The sequence below is a fragment of the Lagopus muta genome, chromosome 5, assembly GCF_023343835.1.
Source record: "Lagopus muta isolate bLagMut1 chromosome 5, bLagMut1 primary, whole genome shotgun sequence".
NCBI lineage: Eukaryota > Metazoa > Chordata > Aves > Galliformes > Phasianidae > Lagopus > Lagopus muta.
In genome coordinates, this window is record NC_064437.1 from 51,396,365 (window position 1) to 51,412,504 (window position 16,140).

The 16,140-nt window shown below is 35.5% G+C and overlaps 1 protein-coding gene across 9 annotated transcripts in view; it reads left to right on the forward strand.

Annotated features, from left to right (window-relative positions):
- CPEB3 (cytoplasmic polyadenylation element binding protein 3) overlaps nucleotides 1-15,255 on the forward strand; it is an 88,473-nt gene extending 73,218 nt beyond the window's left edge. For all 9 annotated transcript variants that reach the window (XM_048945289.1, XM_048945288.1, XM_048945290.1 and 6 more), the window contains 4 exons: nucleotides 2,694-2,812; nucleotides 4,092-4,206; nucleotides 6,469-6,650; nucleotides 9,489-15,255. In XM_048945289.1, the coding sequence (XP_048801246.1) occupies nucleotides 2,694-2,812; nucleotides 4,092-4,206; nucleotides 6,469-6,650; nucleotides 9,489-9,716 (644 nt within the window). In that variant the 3' untranslated portion in view covers nucleotides 9,717-15,255. The remainder of the gene's footprint in view (nucleotides 1-2,693; nucleotides 2,813-4,091; nucleotides 4,207-6,468; nucleotides 6,651-9,488) is intronic.
- Nucleotides 15,256-16,140: the final 885 nt, after the last annotated feature.

Here is a 16,140-nt window from a genome sequence, read left to right on the forward strand (position 1 = left end):
TATTAGGAAAACCCCACCATTATTAAATTCTATCAATTGTGAAGTAATTCTTTTTTGCAATGTCAATTTTAGCAGGTATATTTTTCCACTTTCATTGTTTTTATAATGCAATCTGAGTTCAGAGTGCATCTTCTGCCACGAAGTTCACTTCAGATGTTCCCTTTGTCCAGGGAAGCAGGCACACGCCTGTATGAACAAGCAGATGCAGGCAGTGGCACTGTGGAGGCTCGGCCATCAGTATTAGCAATCATTGCGCATTTCTTGAAAGTGAGAAAAAATACTTCCAATTTTGGCAGGTGTCTTTCTTGCCCATATTAGTTACTTTTAATTTCTCTGCAATCTCTGTTAATCCTGACTATGCAAAGTCCTTAAATAACAGGAACAGATGTGCAGTCACCAAATTCTTAAGTAATGCTGGACACTCTGCATATGTACTTTGCCAGTCCAGCCTGCTTGCTTCTCTAGATCAACAAAACATTGCTGCTGTAATCTCCTTACCTGACTGACTTCAGAGAGCCTATGGGGACTCCTTAGCAGGCAGGCCAACGTGTTCCAGTCACAGAAGTCCAGAATCACGAGTTGTTAGCTTACTAAAGTTCATAGCTGCTGTTGGTCTCAGGTTAGAAAACAGAATTAGTACTAATTTTTACTATCCTTGTAATCAAGCAGCCAAAATTAGGTTAATTTTATCTAGCTTGAGATTTTTATGATCATGCAATTCAGTATCTCCAAAAAAATGCCTGTCAGTTCCATCTACTACTGGTGTAACTTTTTACTATGACCCAAAAAACCTTGGAAAAGTTCCATAGGAGAAAGAAGCATTTCAAGCAGTTTTCCATGTTTTTGCTGAGTGATTAAGCAAAAAAACATATTTGCCAATTTTGATTTTGACTTCACGCTAAAGAAACTTCGGAAATGTTGCTGGTTTAAGATTATGAAAGTCTGAAATAGACGCAGTTCTGGTGCTAATGCTTTTTTTTATGCCTTTGAAAACAACCAGTCATACGGAAGTCACACGGAACTGGAGGTGACAGGGAAAGAGGTGATTTGGCAGATAATACTCTACAGAGGAAAATCCTTTGGCAGTGTCCTATTCATTTTTCTAATAAATCAGAGTTGTGCAATATCTATTTAAACAGACAATACCAAATAATGTTCACTCAAAACTGCAAAGGTAGGGTAAGTTACAACTATTTTTATAGCAAACAGGCTGTGTAAAGCTATACCAGAAGTTTTCATAATGTAAACAGTGAGTACCATTGGGTGGTTGCTTAGTTGAGTCTTAGGCAGATAAAGTCTTGGAGTCCTTCCTTAAACTCCAGCTGCTTCTAATTGCTGCAGACTTTTTGAAAAGAGGTAGCCTGTAAGACATGCAGCTGCCAAATTAGAAAGGTCAAAGCCAACATGTTCACATTCAGTGACAAAAACAATTTGTGCTGATTATGGAGCAAAAGAGCATGCATGATAGAAAGCCCTTTTCAGTGTGGCAGCTGTGTTCAGCCTGGCGGCCGATCTTTAAATGGCTCTGCTGCTGCAGCGTGTGCTGTGTTGGTTCGCTTCTGATGTGGCACAACATGATTGCTTGGATCAGATCTTTAAAACTGAAGAAAGCTTTATTGATAGCTGCATTCACAAGAGCACGGAATGCCACGTACACTTAGTTTCACTGTCTAATTTTAAGTCCTAAAATTTGGAATCACTTGGGAGTAATTTTTGTTGGACTTCCTTCTTCCTTTTGAACTGTTGTATTCAAATATAAATAACAGCAAGTCTTTTGACTCATCATAAAATGCAACAAATGTCATTCTTTTTCACTCTGGCTTGTTGCTTTCAGGTAAGCATTTTTTTTCTTCTTTTTTTTCTTTTCAGATGAAGTATGTACACATAGAAACACTTAAACCCTAGCAGAGCTTAAATGAGCAGCTATTTAAAGATTTACTTTGTACTTTGTGAAGTTTGTCTCATTTCCTGATGTACTCTGCTGAAGTTAACTTTTGACTTTAGAGTGTCACAGTGTCTTATTAACAGCATGTTTGTGGTTTGTAAGGTAAAGCAGTGATCTCTCCTTGGGTGATAACCTTCCTTTGGAATGACTGTGTTTTTGAATGTTCTCAGAGTTTCATAACTTCAGAGTTTTAAAATGCTTACGAAAAAATGTAGAAATTTGTTCCAGGTGATTTTGCTTAGAAATAATTTGTACTTACAAATCAAACATGTAGTATAACCATAATTTATATTTTTATGGTGTTAACATCTCTGTCCTAAACTGGCTATTTATCTGTTTATGGTTTTTCTTTTTTCTAATATTCATTCTTTGTATATAATAACCAGAAATTCCATACTCCCACTGTGAGATCATAAGAACTTACACCAGCATGTATCCACTGGCTGGATTAAGGATAAGAACCCCTTAGTTACCAGCCTATATTCTCTCTCAAATCATTAAATAAAGAAATAGACATTGTCATATCCTGAAAGTGTTCTTTTTTTCCATTCTGAAATCAATACTGCATGAGTGTATGATATATTAGGTGAATTTAAATTCATGAAAATAAACTAAGAACATTGAGTTACCTGTAATTTTTATATTTTATTCTTTTGGTGGGTTGCTTTCTTTATTATTAAAAAAAAAGAAAAAAAGTGTTTTATAAATTAACCTGTTCTTTTTTTCTTCCACTTTTATCCTTTCCAAGGTTATGCCTTCCTGCTGTTCCAGGAAGAAAGCTCTGTACAAGCTCTGATAGATGCCTGTCTGGAAGAAGATGGGAAACTTTACCTGTGTGTATCAAGTCCCACCATCAAGGATAAACCAGTAAGTAGCTTATGCCATGACACCTCTGCTGGCCATTAACCCATTTGCTGTTACTCTTTTCAGCTAAATAAATAAATAACTACTTACTGTTAATTGACTTGTCCATTTCCTGCTGCTGCCCTTGGTGTTGCATTGAATTGACTTTCTGTATCAGCGTAACGCAGTTTTAACATTTGCTTCTTTCTGATAAATGCCACATTCAATTAACTTTTATATTTGGTACTTCTGGTGTCTCACAGGAGTATGCACCCTTTTACAATGTTAGTTATAAAACAATTAGATTCAGCATTTTCACTCCACATTATTTGAAAGAAAGCTTTATGCAATGAAATGAAAAATTTAACTATCTCCTCTTCTTTCCCTCCATTAAATACCAGGTAATTTCAAATATCCCACTGTAATCCATTATTTTTAATTATTGTTTGTCCTGAATGCAATTACCAAGACATTTATAACTTAGGTACGTCCAATTTGCCATATATAAACTGAAGGGTAAACACAAGTAAAGCAGAAAGCTATGGTAGAACATACAGTACCTTGTTTCTATTGCTAACATCTCTAATACTCTTCAAAGCTACTCTTTTTCATGGCTATGGATACATACAGATTAAATGGAAACTACAAATAAATTCAATTAGATAAAAATATGTTGACTTCTTAAAATGCTATTGAAAAGCTTACACAGATAAATGAACGATCTAATATTACAGCACAGTCAGTGTGTGCAGGTACTAACAGCGACAAGCGGATATGAGCAGCTTTATGTCCAAATGACTTGAGAGCAGTTTCTCTCTACATAGTTTGAAAATTTCTTCTCAGCTGCTTAACAGAAGTGAGCAACTGCACTGTCAAAATAAACTCTTCTTGTATTTCAAGCACAGAAATTTATCTCTTTCCATTCATCAGTGCTTAAAAATGTGTGGTTTCTTGAATGTGGAGTCCAAACTCCATCGGTAATTATGCACAGGTGATAAAATGTTCTGGAAGTCCTTTCACAGATTGCTTGTTATAAATGGCAGCTGGGGGCAGGGAACTAATGAGGTAGGAGTTTGCTATGATGAAAATTTTAACTCAAGCCTGGCCTCTAGAGGTGAAAAATTAATTGTCCTCCTCCTGTCAAACACTTAGAGAAGCTACGTGCTTGGCATTTTGGTGCACACACCACTGATTCACTGCTTTTACTAAATTGTATTGTTGATTAGAGCATGATTTAGTAACTTTTTCTTTATTTTAAGTTGTCAAGTCCTCTACTAACTATAAACTCTAATTCCCTGTACAGGTGCAAATTCGCCCTTGGAACCTAAGTGACAGTGACTTTGTGATGGATGGGTCTCAGCCTTTGGACCCAAGAAAGACTATTTTTGTTGGAGGAGTTCCACGGCCCCTCCGAGCTGGTGAGTAAAAGGAAAATGCTGGGTATGTAATAGAGTTTTCAGATTAAGCAGAACACATTAAAAGTAGAAAAGATGTACAGTATGTGTAAAAGAAATAGAATAGAATACAGAAAACATATCCTGTATTTTCTCAAGATCACAGCTCACTTTCTAAGTCAGTTAATTTCTTTTTGTCTATGAAATACAAAACCTGAATTTTTATCTTCTAAATAGGTTACTGATTTGGATAATAAATAGAAACAATTTTCTTCAAATTTGCATCACATACAGAAACTGGCTGATTTTCTGTATATATCCACCATCTCAATCCTAACCCTGATTTGCTTGCTGAGATGCGGGCGAATTTCCCTGCCCTTTGACTAGAATACAAACTTCTCCAAGCTCCTTTCCAACTCTTTAATTTCTCCCTCTTTCTGACCCCTAACTCTGACTTTCCTGTGGAGCTATGGATAAGGCCTCAGCTTGTGTTCAGAAGAGAGATTTCTCCCTGTCCAGTTCTCTTGTAGCCCCACTCTGTGCTGAAGGCTACTTTCAGACCCACTCCTAGCCCCCCGCAACTGTAACTCCTTGCTTTCTCTTTCTTCCAAGCCCAGTCTTATCCATAATTCTGAGAAGCTCTATGCAAGATCCTCAGTCATTGCTCTCAGAAAGATTTCTTTCTCCTAGCCCAGGTTTCTTGCCAGCTTCCATTTTCCTCACCATCCTAAAATAAGGTATAATTGTAAGAGAGGATAATTATGTAACTGATAACAATTAAACATCACCTTACTTCTAATTATAGCACTGCACAGAACTGTATGTCATTTGGCCTTTCATAGATTGTTTATGCATTACATTTAAAAACAGGTAGTTATGTTCCAAAGCAGGCAGTGAGTTTCCAGCTCTTGTCTGCAACTTTCAAGGTCTCATTCAGACATTTTATGTAAGATGTCTGAACACTGTGTGGTTTCTTCCTCCTGGAATCATATATATTCCTTGTCTATTGGCAAGAGTAACTTGCTGAAATTATTTAAAATGCTTTTAAAAGCTCTTGTTTATTCCAGTCTGTTACTTTCTGAGATCATTACCTAAATAATGGTTACAAATCGCAGGGAAGCAAAAGAATATTTTAGTCTGTATGTCCTGGAGGTAGTTTCCCCTTACTGTTTGGAGTATGAATTTGATCTAGTTTGATGAAATGGCTTGGACGTTTGTTTGCTTGTTGCAAATGGACAAATTAGCATTTGGTCTTTCCATAATGTGACACATGTTTACACAAACGCACGTTTAAATAATTAAACATATTCAGTTTAATAATTAGCTCTATTCTATATGTAGTTAACAACTTTTGTGAGAATTTCAATAGTTTAAATATAATAATCTTTTCCCTTCATCTCAGATTGCTGAATTTTAGCTTGCTACCAAAGGGTTTTCACATGTTGGAATTAAAAAAAAAATCATTGACTTGGCAGGTCCCAATGCCTTGCTTTGAGTGTTTGTCCTTCATCCATCAAATTTGTTTTACTATCAGCTTATAGAGAGAAAATGTCTCAGCAACTGTACGTCTTCGCACACTTTACATGCCTCTGCTCCATTTCCTTCAACTCTTTATCTTCCCCTTCTTTCTGTATGTTTCCTTAGCCATTCACTCGCACTGTCTTCTGAGTGAATGTTTATAACTTTCTTTTGAGTTGTTTGTGTCAGGAAAAACAGCAAACCATTTTAAAAGACTCAAAATCAAGTTAATATTCTAGAAATATAACTAATTAAAATTCACCCTAAATGTTGGCACATGTTAAATATAACTTCTGGTGTTTCACCAAATTTTGTTTCGTACATGAAATACTTTCTTAATGTCTTTTCAAATTCCTAACATGTAGGCTAAAAGAGCAGATTCTAAATAAAGGAGTATATTTGAGTGACCTTATATTTAAACTACTGTTAGCAAGCCTTGCTGGTGCTGGGATAAACCCTGAGTGCTTAATCTCAAACATCACAGTTTCAATTTGCTGTGTGATAAATTCCAGTAAAAGTTGATCTGATCCCTGCTCTCACAAGGTGCATTCTTTCTACAGTTCAACCACTGCAAGTTTCATTTCTAGTCTTTATGTTTTACTGTAATTTATAGAGTTGTTTCAAGCTGATTAAAACCAACGTATAGGTTTGCAATTTTAGACTTTGGACACAGTCGTACTAAGGCAAATACCACTACTTTTTAACCCAGCAAACCAAACAAAACTGTTATTTATGTTGAATCCGTATTTTTAAATTGCCTTCTTGCAGTTGAATTGGCAATGATTATGGACCGTTTATACGGAGGTGTCTGCTATGCTGGCATTGATACAGACCCAGAGTTGAAATACCCAAAAGGTGCTGGCAGAGTGGCTTTCTCTAATCAGCAGAGCTACATTGCTGCTATCAGTGCTCGCTTTGTCCAGCTCCAACACAATGACATTGATAAACGGGTAAGTAAAGTGGTACGAAATGATTGTTACTAAGAAAACTGTACAGAGATTAAAAACATCCTTATACTAATGCTGTGTTAGAAAACAGTAACTTCTGTTCTTTGGTGGATAATTTTTAATTATTTATTCTATAGTGGAAAAAGTAGACTTTAAAATTGTTACTTGAGATTTTTAACACTGAAATCAGAAAATAGTTGATGGCAAACTCAGTTTAGTCTCAGCTTTTTTGTTTTGAATTCTAAAGATCAAGCACTGTAGAATGAACCCACCTTCTTTTGGGTTTAGATGTTTGCTTGTTATGCATCAAGAGATTTTATTTCTAGCTGTCCATGCGGCTTCTGGCTACTTGTATCACTTATGGTGATTCTGCAGTTAGGCAACCTTTTCTCTCCACAATGAAGGTCTAGCCTTAAAATTCCCCAAATGCAGGTATTATTGTAGAAAATAGTAGACAATGATGGCCTCAAAATATTGGGTATTATTTAACCAAAAAGAGATGCCAAAAAAATGCTTGATGAGTAAATGGGAGGGGAAAAAAATGAGGTGTTTGCTGCCTTTTATTTTTTTCTTAGTCTATGGGCTCTAAGGGTTTTCCAAGTAGAGGATGAAATGAATGTCTTTACTAAATTCTGAGTTGAAGACATTAAATGAAAAAATTACTTAATTTCCAAGTCATATCTTCAGACTTTCTATTTTCACCTCTTGATTACATGTACAAATAGCACCCAAGCTTTTGAGGACTTAGCATTTAAAATTATTCAAAAGAACACGTACCATGCAGTATGTATAACTGCATATATATGTATGTATGTATACATACCATGCTGGTATGTATAACAAGAGGGATGGCTGTTTTTCTACCTAATCTATTATGAATTGTTTATTAAGAGTCAGCTTGATGGGTACTGAGCATGTCCACTATATGCTGTATGTAGTTAAAAACACACCTACAGAGCACAGTCCAAACTGGTTTTAGTTTCTCTTTAAAAATCTGGACTAATTTTTTGTTCTTGTCAGCTTAGATGAGGTCATAGTTGCATCTCTTCAAACTAGTTTTGTGATGCTGGTGCGTGTTGTGATTTTATCTAAGATGATGTTCCTTAGTCTATTTTGTGCACTGAATTCATACAGTTTCTACTGGGAGTCTAACAAAATGAATTTAGGAGGATTAAATCTTTTGAGGGTTATGTATCACTTGTGCTTGAAAACCTGTTTTCTTCCTGAGCTTTAAGACACATCCACAAATGATGCTAGTTGGTAGTTGTTTTCAACAACTAATACTCATCCCAGATGGTTGATGGAGAATTTAAGCTTACTTCATTATCTTTTATCTGTTTTTAATGTAGGTTTATCCTTGAGTTTAAAGAAGCATGAATTCATTTAATTCTGTCCTCAAATTTTTATCCCCAATAGACTGAAATCTCTGAATTGTACAGTACCCATTCTTAAAACTATTTCACTAGGAAATGTGAGTAGGTGGAGATCTAGAGATATGCTGGACATTGGTCCTGCTTTCTTTCTTCCAATTTCATTTGAGACAATGGCACGGTATCTGATATGCAGATATCTTCAGAGTCATATCAGCAGCACAGTGTAATTAAAAAAGAACAAGCAAAAAAATCTGTTCTATCAGTACCATAAGCCATAAATATTACTTGCCATATAAGCTTTACTTCAAATGAGTAGCATTTGTTGACAAATTGAAGTAAAATTCACCATAAATATTTCTGTGCAAATTTCTTGTTTTTCAACTTGCTGTTTTATTCTGTGTCTAATATTGCAACCATTTAAGAGTAGTTACTGTGATCAAATTTTCTATGCAGCAAAACACTTTGTTACAGCAAAATTATTTACTAAGTACACATATCTCATCTTTTTCTAAGTCTTTTTTTAAATGTAGCTAACTGAACTTAAACACTTTATAAATAGCATCACAGAGACATAAGAATTACACATGCACAAACTACTGACTTCTCCAGAAGAAATAAACAGTCAGTTGAAATGTTATTTAAATTTAAATAACATTTAAATTTGCCATTATTCAGAGGAACAGAAACAGGAGAGAACTCGCATGCTGTCAGCTCCTGTAGCAGCGTTATGGCAGTGCCTGGCCACGCACTGAATGCTGCTGTGGTTGGCACAGGTGCTTTACAAGACAACAACAACATCCCTGCCCTTGGATGTTTACAACTGAGACTAGGACAACAGTCCACTACTCCAGCCTATTTGTAATTGATTGCAAGACCACAGTTATAACAACTTTGAAATCTTACCACATGTCTAGAGCTAAATGCAGAAGTTAGACAGTGATTTTTGCAAGCATAAAGCAGAGTATTTAATGCTAGTGCATTTAATTTTGTTTAATGTGAATCATTTCTTCATCTGTAAGCTTGGTCCTGCATTTTTGCAGTTCACAAAAAGCAACCAACACCAAAAAAAAACCCAAAAACCTCTGAAGCTCATCAGACTCTCAACTCTGAAGTTTAGAAATACAGGTTAGATTTTATCAGTCAGTTTCCTTCATGCGTGCCGCTTGCTCTGCCCTCGTAACAACTGTATTCACACAGCTGGAAGCTTCCTAGCTGCAAATTCCTCAGTGGCACTATTTTTGCCATACTTTGATTTTAGTACTGTTCTAAGAAATGTTGAATAGCTATCCTTGAGATTTTCCGACAAGTAATCTGGTTGGTATGAAAATCTAACTGCCGAGCCCTTTGGGTTAATCCAGCATCAGTTGGAAACCTTCAACAGAGTCAAAAGAACTAAGATATTGTTCTTCTATTCACACTTAGCAAAACTGCGTAATCGACTTACAGTTCTTTCTGTCTCTTGATGCAGGTGGAAGTGAAGCCATATGTGCTGGATGATCAGATGTGTGATGAATGCCAAGGCACTCGCTGTGGTGGAAAATTTGCTCCGTTCTTTTGTGCCAATGTTACCTGTTTGCAGTATTACTGTGAATACTGCTGGGCAAGCATACACTCTCGTGCTGGGCGAGAGTTCCACAAACCACTGGTAAAGGAGGGAGGTGACCGACCCCGCCACGTGCCGTTCCGCTGGAGCTGAACCCCAGGCCTCCCCCAGCAACAAGTACTGGAGTAGATAAAATCGAGGGAAAAAGAGAGCGCTGCCTCAGGGCTTAGTGTTCTGGAAATTTGTGCATTCGTCCTCGACTTTAATGAAGATATGGGTCTTTTTATTACTATTATTATTATTTACAGTCACATTACTGAACTCAGTGTCCAGTATGATACAAACCGGCAGAGTGTAACTGTACTGATTTTGCACTTTGATTCACACAAACATCTGCTTGGTACCTTAATTTCCTACACAAGACTTGTCACTAGTGACATTATGTAGACTGCCATTCTCATCAGCCTTCACTGGGTTGATGTGTATGTGATGAAGATTTTTTTATTATAATTATAGTTATTTTTATTTTTAAACTGGAGCATGCACTTATTTTCAGAAATTTAGACTTGCCCCTAGCAGATGACTTACCAAAGGTAATATTCACAAGTAGGTGGCAGATGTAGCAAAAACTTATCAGATATTCAGCAATTGTTAGTTTGGGTCATTTAGCGTAGTAATAACCCTTAAAGAAAATAAGCCTTTAGTTGCTCTCCATTTTTGACTTGTAAGGATGATACCTCATAAGCTGGATCAGACTTTTTTTTTTCTTTTGTTTTGCTAAGGGTTTTTCTTTCTTTTTTTTCTTTTTTTCTTTTTTTTTTTTTTTTTTTTTTTTGTTAGGTCTTTTAGTGTTATGTAAATGTATGCTGCAATAGCTTTTGCTGCTATTAAAATGGTATTACTAATACCAGAATACTCTATTCAGGCTAGGGTATCAATTAAAAAATGAATATGTGATTAAAATAGTGATGGCTGCTGAAAGGAGATCAGTATAGCATACAGAAAAGCTTCCAAGGAAGGTCAATATTTTTTGACTGCATGTTTACTTAATCAGGTTGCTGCATGCAATAAATTTTATATATGTCTAATATAAAACCTGCCCACAATGCACAAATTACGAGTCTACTTAGGTGACAAAATATTGAGTAACAAAGAAAAAAAAACTGATTACTGACTGGAGGAAGGCATGCCTCAGTAAATGTAATGCTTCTGAAATTAGGATCAGCCCATTACAGAATGACCTATACTACAACAGATATAAAAACTAGCTGTAGGATATTCATAAAACAAATTTGTGGATGGTAGATGAAGTACTTTGCGGTGCTCTGTTATATATCGTGCAATTTATTTTATATAGTAAGGTGATTATGTCTAGTACTGTGATCAAACTTAACTGTTAAAGCCTCTGTATCCGACATTAACACACTCTTGACAGTTCATAACAGGTACATAAACAGAAATGAGCTCTTACTTACAATCTCTCTCCTAACGCTTGCACCAGTTACGTAGTTGCAGACTTTGTCCAGAAAACCAAAGAGCTCATACTAGCATACATACACTACCAACTAGATAGTCTGTCAACCTAATGAACTAGGCACATTTAAGAAAGTTAGAAAAAGAAGTGGTGCTAAAGAAATGTCTGCATATAAAAGTAACATGAGATGTCTGCTCTGTGGATGTGGCGTTATCTCTCTAACCCCTGGATGTATCCTGTGAAGCTTGAACACAATTAAGACCTGCTAACACAGTGGACATTTTTTTAGCATGAACTATGGGGCTGCAGATAGCATATAAATATAAACACACTTGGTATACTAACGATTGTGAGAATGTGTACACTATTTCTTTTCTTTTTTTTTTCCTTTGTTTTTTGCAGTTCTGGGGACAATCTGACTGGATATGACACCGCATAGTAGATGTAAATGTTCTGGGTTTTGTTTGTCGTGATGTCCTCGTTTGTGTCTAATTTAGTAAGCTGTTTTTCCCAGTGTTTAGTTGCGAGTATTGGCTTTGAAAGGAACTTTTCTGTTTTTGAAGAAAAAAAAAGAAAAAATAGTTTTTTACTGGTTTAAAATGCTAATTATAATTATCCCTTTTGAGGTTACTTCTGGGCATTTTTGTGATATTGCTTTTCCCAGCCCAGGTGTCTTTTCTGTTTTTTCATCTGTACAAGACATTTTGTTATGCACTACTTTTTGTATCTAGACAGTTTTCAACAGTCGGCTGATGATTTTTTTTAAAGAAAAAGGCATGCTTTCTGACTGACATGATCTTTTGCAATACCTCAATTTTGAAATATAGGAAAGAAAATGATATTTTCTAAGTAAGTTTATTCAGAAAAATATATATTAATTTAATTCTGCAAGAAAAATGATTTAACAGATGGGTAACTTTATTTTTTTCATGCTTATTTGAGTTTTTTTGAAAATGAAGAAGTTAGAGCTTTATAACTGTAATATTAAAGATCATAGCTAACCTACAGAAATCTACCTAATTATGTGAACGAAGTAAACCCTTTTGAAGAAATACCCCTCTTTCATGTACAAACATACCCCCAGAGAGTGTGAGAGAGAGAGAAAGAGAGAAAGAGTGAGAGAAAGAGAGAAGCTGGAAGATGTACAATACAGTGTAACGTTGGGTTAAAACTAAAAAACAAAATTATCGTGAAAAACAGCTGTAAACAAACTCCATTTGGTGCTGAAAGTTGTGAATAGAAGGTGGAAAAAAATATTTTCCCTTAATTTGTATATTTATAATCAAGTGTGATTATGCACGACTGACCAGAATTGTGAGAGTTCTTCTGTTTGTATTTTTTTAAAGAGAACTTTTTTTAGTTTATTAAATTATAACATGCTCCCTTTTGTTTTGTAAATGAATGTGCCCCTGAGTTGTTAATATGTTATTATTAAAAGAGGGTCCTTCAAAAAAAAAAAGTTATTTTTTAAAATAAGGAGTTCTGAACTGCAACTTGACTAAGAAGCCCCTGGGTACAACAGGTCCTATTGTGGCCTTTTCTGATGTGAGACTTGAACTAGTTGATTTTTTGAAGGCTAACCTAACCTCGACTATTTGTTGTTATGTGCAATACTGTTTGTACTGTTTGTATAAAAAAAAAAAAAGAAAAATGAAAAGAAAAAAGGCATAAATCTTTATTGCAGATTTATTTTCATTGCAGACTTTAGACATTGTGATTCACTAAAATCATTTTTCTACTGTCAAATATGTACCTTTTCTTCATGCTGGTATTTTTTCAATAGTAATGTAGCCTTTGTACTGAGACAAATTTTCATTGTTATTTTTAGAAAGATTTTTTGCTAAGAAAAAAATTAAACATATTTACATATTTTTCATTTTTATTTCGTATTTTCTTTAAGGAGTGCTTTCTCAACCATTAATATAGTTGTTTCTGGGAGAGACTTTCATATCTGGTCAATGTCATTAATATTATTTTGTATTTTTACTTGGAATAAATTAATTTTATGATGCTAATTCTTTAAAAGTTTATTTTTTTCATTTTCAGTTATTTTTGAAGCTAAAATCTTTGTAATATTGTTACTAAAGTGTCTAGTTTTTTGAAATGCAAAGCTTTATGTATTAACTTGCTGATGTGGTTTACAATAGTGTGGCAATGATGAAACGGTTGGTTATGTAAAGCGATTGGAAAATTGTAACAAAGAATTGGGCAATAAAATGACAGAATGAAGCAGAAAAAATGTGATATTTTGAAAAGCCTTTTCCTTTATCAAAATGATTTAGGGAGATAATAGGGATGTCACAGTACCAGTTCGCTGTCTAGATTTATACACCACCAGTGTTGATTCAATCCGACTGCCGTTACAGTTAACTAAATCTATTGAAATGATGGGTTTTTGACCCTGCCCATTCAGCATAATGCTCCATTACTTTTCTTGTCATTAACTTTTCAAAACTCTTTCGATAGCCTTAGGCCGAATCTCCTAAAATATATATCCTTCATTGTATTTTTGCCACCCTGTTATTTATTTATTTATGAACTAAAATGACCCTTTCCTGCACAACTTCCTTCTTGCATACATTTGTCAGTGGCAGCATGGAGCAGACCGTAGGTACCCACATCATTTTCTAATGAAGTTACCACACAGTGTTGGTAGCTGCCTAGTTAATGCAGAATAACGTACGCCCATTTCCTGGTAGCAATGCAGTAACCCATATTGCCACCATGTCTGAACATTAGTTCAGCTTCTTTGTCTTTCTCTGTTCTTCTCTGACTCTCCTGTGTCTTCGTCCTTTTTTTTCTTTCGTATTGGCAATACCAAATGCAACATCAAAACACCCGTCACTTCACCTCCATTTACATCACCTTTGTTTTCCTATGCAGCCAGGAGAAACCCCTTCCCGATGCCAGTGACTGTTCTGTCACCTAAACCAATCCAGACTGAAACTGGTGTTGCGTAAACAGGGCATACAGTGACATTCTCTGGACAAAACAACTACTTCAACGAGTTATTGATGGCCTTTTAGACTAACTTATGCCAGTGTAAGAGTGGCTCATCCATAACTTGTGGAAAGAAGCTGTCCGGAGTCGGTCTATCGTGTATCCTCTGTGTGTTCAGTTCTGTAAGTAATGTATAGACTAGATCAAATAGTGAAGTAAAATTTAGACTCAAATTAGGTACTACTGGTTGGAATGTACGCAAATTGAAAACAAAGGAGATTAAGGAATGAAGAGGGAATAAATAATTCCTGCTAAGTGGTACAAAGTTTATGCTTATACTTCTGCCTACATGCTTGTATTTTATAGCCTGCTAGCAAGGCATGGGCTAAAACAAATTGTATTGCAAATATGCAGTTAGCAAATAACTTTGCTGATTTCACTGTTAGAGTAGTTTTAAAAAAAAAAAAAAAAAAAAAAAGAAAAAAAAAGAATGGCGCTTAACTGGGAAAAGCTCCCATGTTAATATTTCAGTATTGTGACATCTCTACTTGCAAGGTATGAGTGAAAGATTAGTCACAGATATGTAGAAATGTCTCTTTCGTTTAATCTGGCTTGTATGTAGTTGCTTTTACGCTAGTTTGTATGATGTCAGCTAAACCCTTTTTCTTTCCCTTCCTTTCCTTTTATCTCTCTTTTTCTTTTTTAAACAAACTTCTTATCTCTGCTGCTATAGTGTTCAGTCATACCACGGAGTATTTTATATTCATGTTAGTGACACTACTGTCTGTACCCCATATGGGTAGCTGGTCAGAAATCACATTGCTCACATAATTCTGGTACACTCAAATATAAATGAGAAAAAGTTTAGCAGTAAGTAAAAATTGAGGGTGCTAATAAGAGGTCATTTTGTTTAATTCCTTTTATTATTATTTTTTTCCTGGATGTAGTTCTGTTGGGGTATAAAGTATTAGATATTTGTACTTTTACTGTCAAAGTAATGGACATAACTTTTAGCGCATTCACAGCTAAGATCTCTGTACTTGTTTTTCAACTAATTTTAAATGTACTGTATCTTTTATTACATGTTCTCTTAGATTGTTTTGCTAGTAATTCTAACAAGGCTTCTTCCTTTCTGGCTTGGACTAATGCTTGTATGGAACTGCAGTACTGTGACTAAACATGGAGCTTAATGCTGCTATTGCTTACAACTGCTTAAACTTTGTAGTTTGGACTTTATTTTTTTCTGTAATAACTTATTAAATATAGTTGTATGAAGTACTGACACTTGTCATCCTTTGCACACGCTAAGGAAATCTTGGGGTATGTATTATGGGAATGCAAACAAGCTACAAAAAAACCCAAACACCAAATCCTCTACCTATTGTACAACTTTATACCAGATAAGACTCAGCGCATACACACTGTACTCACTTCCCACATACACTTACACATGCACATTTCCCAATTACTTTGTGACTACATGGTCCACTTACAACAGTACTGAGTGCCTTTTCAATTACCTTTTCTGAATTTAACAGTTGCCACCTACCTTACATAGTGCTTTCTAATTGGCAGTTTAATGATGGCTGCAAGCTAAACATTGGACCGATTGATTAAAAAAAAATGAGAAAGAAGCACTACAATATTAGTTGCTAATGGTTTCTATGCTAAGAATAGGAGACAATCGACTCAGCAACATGGCTGTTTGGAACAACACAGAATGCTTCCATGAAAAAACTGTAACTTCTGCTATGTTGGGGTGAGAGGAGACACCACACGAATTATGCGTGTTTTATATCACTGCTTTCTTTTGTGTCTGCACAAAAACAGCTCAACAACCCTGCTGGAACGATCTGCACTAGAAATTACAGACTGACTCCAATGCTATAAATTAAGTGCCCATTTGGAAAGTATATGAGAAGCTTATGAGGCTGTGTTCGCCAAACAAGTGTTGTGCACACTCCCTTAGCATGCAGAGCCTTGCAACTTTGCATTATGTTGTTTTATCCTAACATTACCATGCGCAGTAACTTACATACAAGAAAGCAGAAAGCTCGGATGCTAGAGAGCAAATAATGTTCAGGCACTGACTTGTTTTGAAACAGGTAGTGAATGAGTACAGCTCTAAGGAGAACAGTCTGCCGACTGCTCTTCCAAAAGTGT